Here is a 15004-nt window from a genome sequence, read left to right as displayed (position 1 = left end):
AAGAATGAGAGGATGTACCCCCCTTCGTCTGTGTAGGTGGACTCGTCCAGCTCGTTGGTTGGAGACGGTGCTGCGCAGAGACGTGCGCGGCCCGCGTTGCCAGTTTGGGCGGTTTCTCCGCATAATTGGGCCACTTCATTTAAATGGTGTGTCGGTATAACTTCAGTTAGCTCAGTTGTGATTTATTATTTAACACTTTATCGTTTTGTGCATCAATGTTTAGCCGACTGCTAAAAAAAGTATTAAGTCACAGCATGTGTTTGCTACTTTATTATAGTTGTTTATGTTGAAAGAAGTTAATGTAAAACGTTATTGATCTGCACACCAGGGAAATGCAGTTGTTACAGCAACAGGAAAGTCAGAATGAGGTAGACAAATAACACAAATATAAAGCAAGGTAATATAATTAAAAATAATGTATGTTAAAAATGCTGAGTATGAAAATTGGGCCCCAAGTCCCTGATTCGAAAACATATAAAAAAAAGGTAATGAACATGATTGAATCTTACTGCATTCATCATCTTGTCTTGAGTGAATTATTATGATTTTTTTAATTATGTGTTACATTCCATCATGTGTACAGCCTAATACATAAAATATAAAACGAAATATGTAAATATAGTTAGGTAGTTTCGTTTTGTGGTTTCCACCCACCAAAGAATTGAACTAAATTCAAATGGGTTTCAAATTGAAAAGAAGGTGTGGATGGAGAGAGGTGAGGTAAAGATACAAGATGACAGGGACATGCAAATGCACTTATTATCAACCTGTACTTAACACTTACTTCGCACTTTATTAGGAACACCTGACACCACATGTGGCAGCTGTTTAACATAAATGTCATGGAAGTGTGGGACAGGAGTTTTCGTTAATCGTCACATCATGGTTTTGAGCTGGTTCGAGGTTCTTACGTCAGGTTGTGATGCAGGAAAGCATCACACCAGATAAACAGTGACCAAAGTATGAAAGCTGAAGACTGGAAAACATATTTCGGAAAATAGATAATCAGAACTGGGCATCAACTGCATGATTCCAGACACCAACTTTGCCTTTTGGCACATGTTTAAGCTGGTACTGGTGCATTTTGGTCCTCCTCATACCTTCATCGTTTTAATGCCACAACCTGTTTTAGTATTACTGCATATTTTATCCTTTCACCCAGTATACTCATCCTCTAAAGGCCACTTCCAGCACTATGTCACAAAGCAAGATTATGCATAATTTACACATGTAAACATGACGTCCACCTGTAAAATAAATATAAAATACTGTTCAGAACTTGCCTGAGAATGATCAGATTTTGATGTTTTCTTCAGTGTCAAAATTACCCAGGGATGGTTGACAGGAAATCAAACAAAGCAAAGCACCCCTGAGGTACCAATAGGCAAATCGACATAGTTAATTAGCCAAAATTCCAACTAATTTAGGCTTTAAAAAATGGTGCTCCATTGCTTCCCAACCACTTTGTAAGTCATTGAATGCATCGTGGAAGCGTCATATACTTCCTGATTCCTGAACAAGTTTTCAGGAGAAAAATCCTTCAACTGCATTAATATTAAATCTCATATAATAGATAGATAAAGAAAAAAAGGATGAGAACAAACACAATTATTCTAATAAATTAAATTTAAAGAACTTCGTTTTTGACGGTTGGACAGATCGTGCTGCCCCCTGTCGGCCCAATCTGGCAACGCTGTCCTCTGCATGTTGCCAAGTAACAACAGATAACGACAGGTAATCTCAGCACGAAGTAGCTCCGTGTACAAATATCTGTATACGAGTGATTATATGTGGTAGTACACGTGTCTGGAGCCAGTGAAGTTACTGTAACTTCATACAGGTTGGAGCTCCGCGTTGAAATCCACCTGAAGCTGGAGGTTATCACCACCTGTCGGCTAACTAGCGAACAAGCTAACAAGCTAACAAGCTAACTGGCTAACACACGATCTGAGATCCTAACGTCTGGAGCCGCAAGACAGTTGCATGGATGTTTGTCCCACGTGATCGATGGTTATTGATTTTACTCGCCGCGTAAACAAGGTAAGACTTTATTGTTTAGTTGTTTAAGTTATAACTTGTAATGATTTAAGATGTAACCTGTAGAAAGTGTGAAGATGCCCAATAATCAGAAGGCTCTCATCCCATTATATGATCAGTTTTGTGGTTAATTCTTTTGTTATTAATGATTTATTGAATCTCAGATGCCTTCAATTTGTTATTTTCTATAAGGTTTGTCAACAAGCTTGTTTAAATTGTTGTCATGATTAACTTCTTGCATCTGAAATACTATCGTGGTTTGAGACTAGGTTTAGTAAGACGTGAATGATATTCGTTCACAAGTTATAATCACAGGTTTCGTTATTTTAACTTTTTTGTATTTTAATTACAGTTCAGTGCAGCGTAATTGTTTGCCGTGATAATTAAATGCTAGTGTGATAATAAATTACCATTTCAAATCATCCAAACTGTCATGATAGATTATTTTAATGCAGGAATTTCATGCAGGATTTTTTTTTTTTTTACAAATTCTCAATAATATAAAGTCCAAAGTAACAAAGTAGATCTTTAATGTCACCGTCCCCTTATTAAATGTAGTTAGTAGACTTATTTTTCTGCTAAAGTGCATAAAATTGATAAAAATGTTTAAAAAATAACAATTATTTAAGCATACTGTATCAGTGATTAATATGTCAACTCACTTGACTTGGCATATGGAATCTCGCCCTGCCGTTTATTTGTCTCGTAGCTGAAAAAGATATGTTATGTCATCCCATAAATCAATAAGTTATTTTGGACTAATGATAGACATTTTAATGCAAATATGCATTTCGTCCAGTAATGACAAACACACAAGACTTCATGTTGCTTTATTTGTAGTTTTCATTTTTTAAATGTTTTAACATACCTTTCTCTTCTCTGAGCAAGGTTCTCCGCTCTTGCCACAGGATCAGAATTAACCCGCTGCATATGGCGAGCAGTTTTTATTTTGCTTGGAAGTGGCATCTGGTCAAATAAATTTAAATGAATATAAATAAATAAACACAAATAAATAATAAATCACTAATAAATTCAAAATAACCGGGATAAAATTACATGTTACAGTTTTGGGGTGGTATTTATTCATGATAATTTACAAAAATTGCCATAAACCGTTGTTTCTGAAGACTAGAAATAAATACTCTAATTGCATAGACATATTTTCCAAATAATACTAAAATAAAGTACTTTATGTATATAAATCATTAATTGAATTTTAAAAAGCCCCAAAACTCCCAATCTAGGACATATATCTTTCATGTAAAACACTCTGCAATGATCGAACCACATTTGGTCGCACCACATGATATTTTTCTAGTTCAGTCAAAATTTACAGCCACAGAATTGGCACCTAAATAAAATAAACTAGGTCAGCACCATCGGTCACTTTGAAATTTATAATCAAATCATATATTTTTTTGAAATAAATTAGAATTCATAGTTTTTTTTAGGTCCTACCACATGATATGCAAATGTGGCAACTACATACCAGCTGTGAAAACGGTCATACCACATGATATTTTGAAACTTAAAAAAAATTGATGATCAATGACCTTTATATCCAGGATATTTTGGCTTAATTTCTGGAAAGCTGGTGGAAATCAATAAGTGTTCCATTATTTATAAAAGGTCTATGACTCAGACCCGACGTCTTGTAGAATTGACCCATCTCTCTCTTATCTCTGCATTGTATTTCTTTACAAATCACTAATTGTAGCTGTGTTTTCATAGAATCAAGCAAACATGAGCCACATGTGTGTCAGGGATTCATCAACCAAAGAAGAGAAGACATCACAGGCAACATATAAAAGGTGTTGCTCAGTGGACAGATTCTCTGCAGCCTGCAAATGTTTAATCCCTCGCAAGACCGATGGGCAGCCGAAAATAAAACGACTGAAAACTCGCAAGGAGAGGAGCCAGATGAAAGACTTGGGGAAAGAGGCTTCAAAGACGAAACCATATCACCATCACTGCCATTGCCAAACCAGTAAAGGCAGGGAACATTTCCATAACTCTTGTCGAGGAATCCGTAATTCAAGAAAAGATGCCCCATTTTCAAAGGTCGCTACCGCCACACAGGAGCCCAGCATCATCACCGACAGCCGCCTGATAGGACACCATGGCCTGTTCAACCACGAGGTGAAGTCCATTGACATTCAACGCTTGTTAGGTCAACAGGGGAGACTGGAGACAGGTGGACAGGAAGCACAAGAAGAGAACCATCCATCTTTGACACCTCACGTTCCCTCTCCTTTCTCCAGTAGAGATATGTTAGAGGCCGGCATTGATGAGGTTTTGCCGTTTGAGAGGAAAGAAGACGGTGCTGCAAAGACGCCGGTTGTTTGCCAGGAAAAAGAGAAGCCAATCCGTCATGAGTCAGATATTACACCTGGGCAGAGACCACAGCAACAACATGATCTTTCATCTGAAAGCTACAAAAGCATCTTCTCATCCAAACACAGCTCCCCTGAAGTTGTTATAAGTAAGGAGGTCAACGAGAAGGACCCAGAGTTTCAGCTCACTCCCACTGTCGACGGAGACATTGTGAAGAGGTCTTATAAGAAGGTAAAGAAGAAATTGATTTCTACTCCGAGGAACCAGGAGCCTCCTGCTCAACCGGCACACGCTCGTCGTCTCAGCCCAAGTCCACTTCAGCTCTCCAGCTCACCTGCGACCAACAGCTTCCTCACACAGCACAGACGAGATCCTGGCTGTATATCGAAGTGCGTCTCCGCAGTGGGAGCACGTTTGTGTGACTGTCTTCAGTTCCCACGTCTGAGGAGCAGAAACCTGCTGGCAGAGAGCAGGGAGGTGCTGCTGAAGGCCCTGAGGGAGAGGCATGGACCCCGGCTTCAGGAGAACCTTCTCTATCAGCAGCGCCGCCGCCACTTGGATCGTGACCAGGAGGCAACCATGACAGATAAAAGTGAGCTCTCGTCTACAGGTTGGCAGTGACACAGCTTTAGAATTCTCAATAATAATAACAAATTGTGATTTGTTAAAAGATTGTTTTTATGTGATCATTTATATATCATCATACAGTCACAACGTTCTTATGTTTACATATTGTGGTTCCCAGTTCTCATCAACAGAAACAAGTAAAATATGGCACTTTTATTGAATATGATTATTGATATCGACTGATCTGAAAAGTTTCATCTCAACAATTTTGGGCCGTGGAGTTTGTCTTATAAAGACAGTTGTGTTAACATTCAGTGTCATTTAACTCAACACACTGAAAGTATCTTTTATGTCTGATAAACATGTTGAATGATGTTTTTACATTTGCAGCACAAACAATCACGTTTACTTGCTTGAGGCCTTTTTCTTTATCTTTTATTGGCACATTTCTTCACATATGTCCCATTGCAGTGGCATGTACTGAAACAGGTTTAAGACCGTTCTCAGATATTGGGAATCTCTATTAGGAGTTCATTGATTTAATTTCTTAATATAAAATGCACTGTTGAGCACTGCATACATGTTTTTCAGCTGTGTCATCGTTTCTATTTAGATGCATCAGCATTTCAAGCCGACGCGGTTGGTGTGCCATGTTCTGACACCACAGCCTTGAGAGAAAGGAGAAGCAAGCATTTTACCCTGAAGTCCAGTCTGCAGCCACAGCAGAGCCGCAAAGGGGTAGGTTTAAACTGCCACTCTCACATTTAAATCAGTTTCATATAGGCCCCAGCTGTACTCCTTTATTTTATAATCATCAGACAATGTTTGGAATAAAACGCTCTCTGGTGTTTCTTGTGTAGAACGCTGACTCATTGAAGAGCTCTGTGGATTCTTCTGCCAGGCCTTCGGACGATATCCTCAGACTGAGTTCCTGTCCCGAGTTCCGCATGAACGTTGAACGTGATTATTTGTTCACGTCCTCTCCCACCTCGTGCTGGGGAGACAAAGCCTCAGCATCTCAGCAATGGGATGTCGGTCTCAACAGGACTAAATGCAAAGAGTCTGTCCTTTTTGATCCCTTTGATAACAGCATTAGTGACCACACCAGAGGATTCAGAGAGAAGAGCTGTGGGCCTCAGTATAACGACACTAAGCCCCTCTTTCCTTATCAAACACAGCTGATAGATAGACACTCAGCAGGGCCAATGCACTTTCCCCAAGAGCAACACCCGTTTCACACCGATAGATTTTCTTTCACTCCTTCCTTCTCCTCCCAAATTCACCATCCTAATCCCAGCAGCATTTTCCAGCCTTTCAACCAATCCAGACCCGCGTTAACTGGCCCTCCCATCAGCTCCTACCACACAGACATGATCCACTACCCCCCCTCTCACCTGCTAGAAAGAGGCCCAGCACCTCGTCTTTCCTCTTTACCAAGCCCTGAGCTCTGGTCCTTCCCACCTATGAAACTGTACTGATGTGTCCTTGACAAGTTGTTTGTTTGACCAACTAAACAAAATGTTTATCTTTTTCACGGACGTTGAAAATATTAGTTTGTTTGTGTGGTGGCATTTTTAGCACTGAAAGTCATAACAATAGTTGTTATCTCAAGTTTGCTCTTTTATTCATTTGTGTTGTTCAATAGATAAAGAAACACACGATTAGGAGTTGTCTGCATCTCTGGAGCATTGTTTTAATTTACAGAGCACGTCTTCATTAACACATGTGCTATAATGGGAAATTCTGTACAGAGGAATATTATTTGCAAAGGCTGTGCTATTGTGAAAATTATTCAGTTATTCCTTTTGTATATGGGCTGCATTAACATGGAAGAAAACACTTTGTGCAATTGTACAATAGAGGAAAGCCAAGCTTCAAATATAGCGAATAAAATACACAAAATAAAGCTATTCTGATAACCAGATGTTAAATGACAATGCTGATTCATGCTAATAAAAATTACTTTTTTGTTGATCTACAATGCATCACACTGTACATTCAGATATTCAGATATTCTCGTGACCCTCTCGCTACAACATTAATTCATTATTTGTTTAACATGCTGAAGGGTTTACCTCTTAAATTTCAATTTAAAGCATTGTGTTTTAAGGTAGCAAGTAACATTTTTCATCTGATGTCTCTAAATGTTCAGCTTTATCATCACATTTGGTGCTGTCTTCTGTCTCGAGTCTGCTCTCCATCCTTATCCCCCTACGTAGCTGATTCCAGAACAGGTCTTGGGCCTGCGTTGGATCGGTGCAGTCTGAGCCCGGCCACTGCAGATAGGTCTTTTTTAGCATGACTTTCCTCATGCGGTGATAGGATGACAGCTTCCTCTCCGAGATCGGCTCCAGAAACACGAGCAGAAGAACGTCTCGGTGCTCATCGAAGAGTCGGTAGCTGGCGAGCTGGATTTCCAGGGAACACCACTCGCTTTGTAGGAAATTCCTGCTCACCACACAAATAGTTTTCCGGCTGCTGTAAACGGCAGAGACGATGTTGTCCACGATATCGCGGCCCAGTTCAAAGTCCCTGTGATGTAGGCAAAGTTTAAAAGACGATCCATTTCCCTCCAGGTTGGGCACTAACTGATCCATGACCCACTGTTCATCAGAGGAATTGTAGGAAATGAAGGCATCATATTTACAGTTTTCCTCCTCCTCCCTGAGTCTGCGCCACTGCTCACTAAACCAGGAACGGAACACATAGTAGCTGTACTTGAATTTCCAATAGAGTTTGACATAAAGAAGAGGAGAGACTGTGAACAGGAAGAGCACAGCTGCTGTGCTGAAGAACATGTACTCACCTAGATCTATGAAACAAACTTTGGTGTCAAAGTTGTAGAATTTAATCGATGGATCAGATTGGCACAGCAGATTGTACAGATAGACTACCTGGACATTTGGGTCGTATCGTGTCCAATTTTGCAGCAAGATGTTCTTGCAGGTGCAGCTTAAAGGAATATTGCGTATGTCAAGGTAGTCGAGGTTAGGTAGACTTTGTAGTGCATCCACAGGAATACTCTGCATCACATTGCGGTTCATCTGCAACCTGCGTAACCGTGTAAGATTCCCGAAAACCTGCTTTGAGAAGTTCTGAATGCCCATATTTTCTACAACCAATTCGGTCAAATTTCTCAGATTTTTGAACACTCCTGGACGTAGTTTTATCACCCCGACACAGCAGCTGTCCAGGTTGAGGAAACGCAAGCCTGTCAGATCATCGAACACATCCGGGGAAATATCATAGAGATTATTGTAGGTCAGATACAGGGATCTCAGTGAGTGCAGGCCACGGAAAAAAGTGCGGGGTAAAATAGTCATGCCATAAGGCCGCTGCCTATCCAATTTCAAATCACTGAGCCTGCTGAGATTCTTAAATGGTGACTCCTTATTTTCGGTTAAGAAACGAATTCGATTACTCTGTAGATCGAGCGTTGTGAGCGTATCTTGAAATACATGATAGAGGGAAGAGTCAACCTGTCGGAGGTTGTTTCCATCTAGATACAGTTTGGACAGACTTATGAGTCCATCCAGACCTGACGGCTTAATATGAGAGATCTTATTGCCTCCGAGGTCCAATATAGTCAGATTCCTGAGCATGAGGAAGGTCGAATTGAAGATGACAGAAATACGATTGTTGCGGAGGTTAAGGGTTTTCAGTTTGACATTATCTTCAAAGTTCTCTTTAAACAAATCAGTTAAGAGGTTGTTGTCCAAGCGGAGTTTCTCAAGCTGGCTGAGCCCTTTGAGAGCATAACGATGCAGAAAAGCGATTGAGTTTATGTTAAGTAGTAGCTTCTTGATATAAGGCACATTATAGAAAGCAGAAGCCTTCACTGAGAGGATGCGGTTGTAACGGTAGCTCAGCTCTTGGACGTGAATCTTGGTATGGTTTTGACAGGAATTGAGATAGTAGAGAAGGTTATGCTCCACATTAAGGATCTTTATGTCCCTATGTCTATCGAGGAATGTAAGGCAAGTTGTTTTTCTCAGTTTATTGCGAGATAGATCCAGAGACCTTGTGATTTCAGGACAATGGCACAGAGTGTTGTTGGTAAGACTGCTAATAGAATTACTACCCAGCCGCAAATTTTTGATCTTTTTCACTTTTCTTTTTAACAACGTGCACAGCTCTGTGAGCAGGCTGTCATTTGTCAGACCTGTGCCAGAGAAATCAACGCGTCTTGCATCGATGTCACTGGTATTTAAGAACTCCACTACCTTGACACTCGTTGAACGCAAACGCAAACAATTCAAATGTTTCAAGTTCACTCCCTGAAAAGCCACCGTTGGGAGCATGAAATTGTACGACAAGTCTAGAAGTCTAATGTACACCAGAAATGAACGTTCACATCCTAACGTGGTCAGTTGATTTCTACACAAATACAATTTTTTGAGGGATGTGGGTAGTGACGCATTTGCGTGGCTGAGGGAGGTCAAACTGTTAAAGCAAAGGTCCAGTGTCTCTAGATTCGTCAGATTTGACACTGACTCGACGATCCCGGAGAAATTCATCAGAAGGTTTTGCCCCATGATTAAAGTGGTCAGATTGAGATTGGAAGAGAAAAGTCCCTCAGGAAGCTGCTTTAATGTATTGTTGGTCAGCGAGAGAAAGGTGAGGTTGTGAAGACCCTTAAACACAAGCGGGTCGAGCTGGGATATGTTGTTGAAAGACAAATTGAGGGAGTGAAGTTGATTCAAGTTAAGGAAAGCTTGTTGACTGATGTTTATCAAGTGGTTCTGATCTAATCTGAGGTTCTGAAGATTTGGCAGATGCTTAAAGCTGTGGTCGGGAATGTCCCGCAGTTGATTAAGTGAGACGTTGAGATTGGTGACAGATGACGGCAGATCCCTTATAATGGCAGATATGTTTTTTGCCTTTCGGTTGATGCATTTGAAGCCTTCTCCCTTTGAGTATGCGTCAGCAATGCAGTTGTTAAAGCTGTAACATCTGATGAGTTGAGCAGCACCCAGCATAAGTGCAACCGACAAGAACTGATGAGTGAGTCGGGACATTTTCTCTTCTTTCAGTCCAGAAAAACGCCTTTGAATCTTCTGTCTCTTTTGATTTGGTTTGCTTGTATCTGTGGGAGAGAACTCTGGGTCGTTGATTTGTTGATGGCACAGGTATCTGAAGATAGAGAGGAGGAAATAACACATCACGTCATGTTGAATGAGGGAATTGAAACTTACGGTTTCAAACCAGGACAACAGGACTTGAATATTCTTCCTTTCTAAGCAGGAAGTACTTTTACAAACCTCTTCCCACAATCCTATATGTAATGTACACATATCACCATTCATACTGCACATTTTACAGTGTCCCTGTACCTTTAAAGCAGAGGTCTTCAACAAGGGGTCCGCGGAGGTACTACAGGGGGGTCACGACATTCTTGGTTGAGACAATTTTTTTGTTTTAAATTTTTTTTCAATCAATTTTTCCCCCACAAATTGAAATGTCTTTAAATAGACATTAACATGCATCCAACAAATTGTGAGGCTGATATGACCCTCTGCCTGATAAACCTCCATCCGTCCAAGGTTAGATAGGTTGTGTGCTACCCATCAGGTTCCGACATCTCACTAAGGCTTGAGGATTCACTGCCTCTACATGTATGTTTAAAATAAAAACATGAATCTCTGAATTATTGTAATAGCTCAGTGTTGTATCCAAGATGTATGTTTATAAATGGCAGTGGCATGGCCACCTGTACCTTGCACATGTTTAAATTAAAAACATGAATATATGAACCTGTGTAATATTTGAATAGTTTAGTATTGAATGCACAATAACAGGGTAGCTATGATTATACATGGCAATAGGCCCAGTTTAATATAAAACACAATTTTATACAATATATATAGTATGGGGTCCCTGCTCCATCTCTTCACCAGCTTTGGGGCCTTGGTCTGAAAAATGTTGAAGACCCCTGCTTTAAAGGACAAGGATATCCTCTCTAAAATGTTATAGGTATTAATTGGTTTATGTTAGAATGGTAAAGTTCTCCAAACGCTGATAATATATCATTATAATTGTATGCATTACATCCTGTTTGTATCTCAAATAATTATTTGAAAGACGAAAATACATTTTTACCGTCTATAAAGTCCGAAACATTACAAAACTGAACAAGATAGAAATGACATTGAGTCTTAAAATACAAAATACAAATACCCTTTTTATGATGGTCTGCGCTGCACCTGCAATTCAAGCCGCTGCTCGCTGATGTTTCTGCATCTCACCCAGAACCGAGCTCCGCTGTCTCCAGGTTCCTTAAAGCAACCCGTCGTCCTCACCTGGGATGGCACAGCTGGATGAGGTGTTTCTAGAGAAATGTTCAAAAACAGAGGTTAACTCGGTTCTTCTTTAGTGTTTTCATATCCCTTTTCTCTCCGCTCTTGAGTTCCTCCTAATCCTCCCCCAGACACGCATATCACTTCATTTAGATTTACATGTGACACTGTTAAAAACATGCTATCAAACGGTTGATATACTTGGATAAACATTATAACAAACAGTATCTGTCACGAATATTCTCCCATACGTTTCTAATTCAACCCTCTTTGAAATGTGTGTTTTGTCATCCTCAAGTTAATCTCTAACGTAACTGTTTTCATTTTGGCGTGACGAGAAAAACCATCACTAAATATCTTACTTCACATATTAAGCTAAACTTGATAGATCTCACGCTGGGCAAATTCTCTTGTTACAGCAGCAGATGAGGTCAGAAGGAAGAAGATGTTAAAATAGAAAATAGAAGAATGATATCAAATAAAAATACAGAAAATTTGTACATAGAATATGTAAAAGAAATGACACTCAATCGCAGTGTTTTGCAATGTCAGTCTTACCTGCTCAGTGGATTGTTTCTCAGCTGACCTTGCTTCATCAAAAGCTTCCTTGCACCGTGATCATTTTAGATTCTCACGAAAACTAGAAAGAGGAAGGCGGGTACAACCCTTCCCTCTCCTTCCATATTAAGTCATAGCAACAAAAAAAGAAAAAGTCCCAACATGATAATCCAACAAAGTTTTATTGAAACACTGTTGTTTGAATGCATTTGCCATTAAATACATCATATTTATTTTCTGTATTAATTGATGAACATGTTACTAATATGCAATGGGAACAATATTCTGATACTAATATATTCAAAAGTATTAACTCTTGTAAATTCACCACAATAAACTTGTTGCGTCACACTGAAGTGTGAAGATCCGCCTTTCCTTCTTCATTTGTTCGCCAGTTTGTTGCATGAAGACAATTTCAACACAGTGAGTCGCTGTTTAACTGGACATGAGAGACGTTGGTTCGGTGTAAAGGTTTAGGCCTAATGAAATATTTATTTTCTCCCAACTCACTGAAAACCTGCCCACACCTGTGATGTGTATAAATATGTATATTAGATACAGTATATAGTATATTAGTACAAAATAATAAAGACAAATAAAATTGCAGTTCAGTCTGATCTTACAGCTATTATTATTATGTTGAAAACTTGTGTGAATAAAGCAAACTGGAATGTGAGATGGAGAACTGGTGTCCAGACCAAGAAATGAACGTTTTCCACAAGTGCCTTCTTATTTATAGATTCTTTTATCTTCTCATCTTCTGCTCCCGGGCCATCTGACACAGTCCACACAGAGGCAGGCAGGCCATGACAACCCAGTCATCACACACTGAGCCCTGGGGGGAAAGGAACAGGCAAAATAAACTTGGGACCATTATCGCGGAGGGGGGGGGGGGGAGGGGGGGGATTACTTAGGGTAAAGCACACTCAAAGCACACTTACTTGAATGTGGTGTCTGCTGCGGATGCTCGTCCTCAGAGCTATCATCGCACCAGGAAGGAAGGGGATGCAGCAGCTGTCCCCATTGTCCTGAGCCACCTTACAGCCAAGAATACACGGGACGAATGTGGCACAAAGACCTGCAGGGCAAAGACAACGGTGTCAGACTGGAATGCATTTCACAGTGACGGCTGATTTCTGCTCGTCTACGTCAAATCACGTACAGATTCCACAGTCATCACAGCAGTCGCACACATTTGAGCTCCAATCCGACATTCCAGGAGACACAGTGTACTGGGTGACTGAGACCTGAGGCTGCGAGCTGATCACATTGGACTGGAACGCCATCGCTGCAAGAAGAAAAGGGATTTTAGGCCTCTGCAGGTTTCCATTCCAGCCCCAAAAACAATTAAGTTTACTTCACTTATAGCAATAAATTAGTGGAATTATTGAGGATAAATGATTTGAATAAAAAGCCTGAAGCGTCTGCTGTGAATCAGGACTGAACCCCCTCAGCTTGGAGCAAACTTTGCTTCACAAAACCTCACCTGATCTCTCCTCCTGAGGTTGCTGTGGTCTGACAGTGTCGACGGTCACCGGCCCAGGAACAGGTGGGCGAGGGCCTGGCCACAGCTCTTATACCCATTGTGACATCAGTCATATGTCTGAGATCAGTTTCTACTGATATGACCAGACACACAATGAGCATTTAGCCTGGTGCAAACACCCTGTGAATACAAAAGTTAAATGTTTGTTTTTGGGGCGTATTACAGCTTTCTAAAGGGTCCACCTGACGTGACGCGTTTTTTTATCAGCGCACAGTAATTGAAGAACAAAGCTGGTATGCAGAGGCTGTTTGTACTGTAGCCGTTTATAAACTAGGGTTCGCCTTTAGTGCAGGGAACAAGGTTTGCGCAACAATACTTCGGCCTTTCTTCTTGTGTGTATTTGTGTGGTATATCCGGAGGTACACACAGTTCAATAGAAACCACTGGGTAGCTACCAGCACGTGCATGCTGGGGTTACATAAGATGAGAGGTTAGAGAACATATGTTTTTTTGTTTTAATGTTATCTGAGCCAGCTAGCTCAACATTAGGGTGGAGTTTATACATAACACGGTCAAAACAGGTTCAATATGCATAAATATAAGTAGAATGGCACACAGAAGAGTGTGTAGCTCCGCTAAGGCCCAACAGTCTGTGTATATAAAACCACATTTTAATTCATGAGATTCAGAATTTTACTTGAATCTACGTCAAATCACCAACACTCATAAATATCAGACCCCTAAACATGCCTGATTTCTTTCATCGAGTTGACGAACACATAACCTCCTTGGTGGAGGTAATAAAAAGACATAATTCCTATTCAAATTAAATCCAAAGCACTACATTAGTGTTATTCTGCCAAAAATTAAAAAACAAAATTAAAAGCACAAAAATCCAACAAAAAATAGCACAGTTTCAGCCATAGAGCAGCTACATAAGGTACAGAAACAAACAAGCTACAAATGATAAGAAACACAAACATTGGTGATGCATCAAATTTCGGAATTGCACAAGATAAAAACATAAAAAGTTAACAAGATGTATTTCCATAAAAGTCCTGGCCCAACCCAGGGCTCACTACTTTTATAGGCTCGACTGGAACAAACACTATCTCTGAATCTTGACTTTTATACCTGTGCTGCTCACTAGGCAATCATACATCTGTAAATATTTCACTACCTGGTTAAAACATTTATTTAATGCTGCTCCACACTCTTTATGTTCTGTCTGAATTCCCCGGGGGCCTCTTAATAGATCAAAATAAAGGTATAATAATCTTCTTCTGCCATAACTTCTTTTTACTGATGCCATGTATTTGTTATGGGTTTCAAGGACTTGTAGTCTGTGAGTGACTTTTTTTAGGTCACACCACTGGTTGAGCCTATTCCTTATGTGGTGTAATAAGGATTTCTTAAATTATCTTATTTAATAATCATATATATTGATACATTTGCACTTTTTTTCAGCACCAGCATCTCTGATCTTGTCGTACTGCTTTCTTTGATGCAATGACAATGAAGGCTTTCAATTCTATTTGGTTTTAGGAATAATTATTGCAAATTGGTTGTGCAAGACTGGAGACTAAGATGTGGAGGTAAAGATAATATCAACATTAAACACAAGGATTTACCTTTTTGCAATATTCATTAAATTTGTCTTTCTCAAACATAACTGGCTCTAGTATTTTAGAGGATCTGCAGTTTGTAAGGGAGCTTGATATATTGC

The 15004-nt window shown here is 40.0% G+C and overlaps 2 protein-coding genes across 4 annotated transcripts; both read right to left on the bottom strand.

Annotated features, from left to right (window-relative positions):
• Positions 1-6603: 6603 nt before the first annotated feature.
• Positions 6604-11888, bottom strand: tlr21 (toll-like receptor 21). Of its 3 annotated transcripts, none has more exons than XM_053431571.1 (3): positions 11793-11888; positions 11116-11251; positions 6604-10071 (listed from the first exon to the last, which is right to left on the bottom strand). In XM_053431571.1, the coding sequence occupies exon 3, from the start codon at positions 9954-9956 to the stop codon at positions 7044-7046; it is 2913 nt and encodes a 970-aa protein (XP_053287546.1). In that variant the 5' UTR covers positions 9957-10071; positions 11116-11251; positions 11793-11888; the 3' UTR covers positions 6604-7043. The 3 variants fall into 3 exon arrangements, with proteins under 3 accessions (XP_053287546.1, XP_053287547.1, XP_053287548.1); XM_053431572.1 differs by having other exon boundaries at positions 11116-11266; positions 11793-11865; XM_053431573.1 differs by having other exon boundaries at positions 11116-11350; positions 11793-11821.
• Positions 11889-11955: 67 nt separating this feature from the next.
• On the bottom strand, positions 11956-13555 carry cnfn (cornifelin). The gene is made up of 4 exons (XM_053431585.1): positions 13279-13555; positions 12955-13080; positions 12734-12870; positions 11956-12627 (listed from the first exon to the last, which is right to left on the bottom strand). Exons 2-4 carry the CDS (start codon positions 13076-13078, stop codon positions 12538-12540), a joined length of 351 nt encoding a protein of 116 aa, XP_053287560.1. The 5' UTR covers positions 13079-13080; positions 13279-13555; the 3' UTR covers positions 11956-12537.
• Between the last annotated feature and the right edge of the window lie 1449 nt (positions 13556-15004).

The sequence above is a fragment of the Pleuronectes platessa genome, chromosome 10, assembly GCF_947347685.1.
Source record: "Pleuronectes platessa chromosome 10, fPlePla1.1, whole genome shotgun sequence".
In the NCBI taxonomy this organism is placed as follows: Eukaryota; Metazoa; Chordata; class Actinopteri; order Pleuronectiformes; family Pleuronectidae; genus Pleuronectes; species Pleuronectes platessa.
This window is presented reverse-complemented; position numbering and strand designations above follow the sequence as displayed.

Coding starts and splice junctions, on each gene's coding strand:
- tlr21 (XM_053431571.1), bottom strand. CDS start 9,956: ATGTCCCGACTCACTCATCAGTTCTTGTCGGTTGCACTTATGCTGGGT.
- cnfn (XM_053431585.1), bottom strand. CDS start 13,078: ATGGCGTTCCAGTCCAATGTGATCAGCTCGCAGCCTCAGGTCTCAGTC. Junction 12,871..12,954: donor CTGTGATGACTGTGGAATCT/GTACGTGATTTG, acceptor TTTGCCCTGCAG/GTCTTTGTGCCACATTCGTC. Junction 12,628..12,733: donor GCAGCAGACACCACATTCAA/GTAAGTGTGCTT, acceptor CTTTCCCCCCAG/GGCTCAGTGTGTGATGACTG.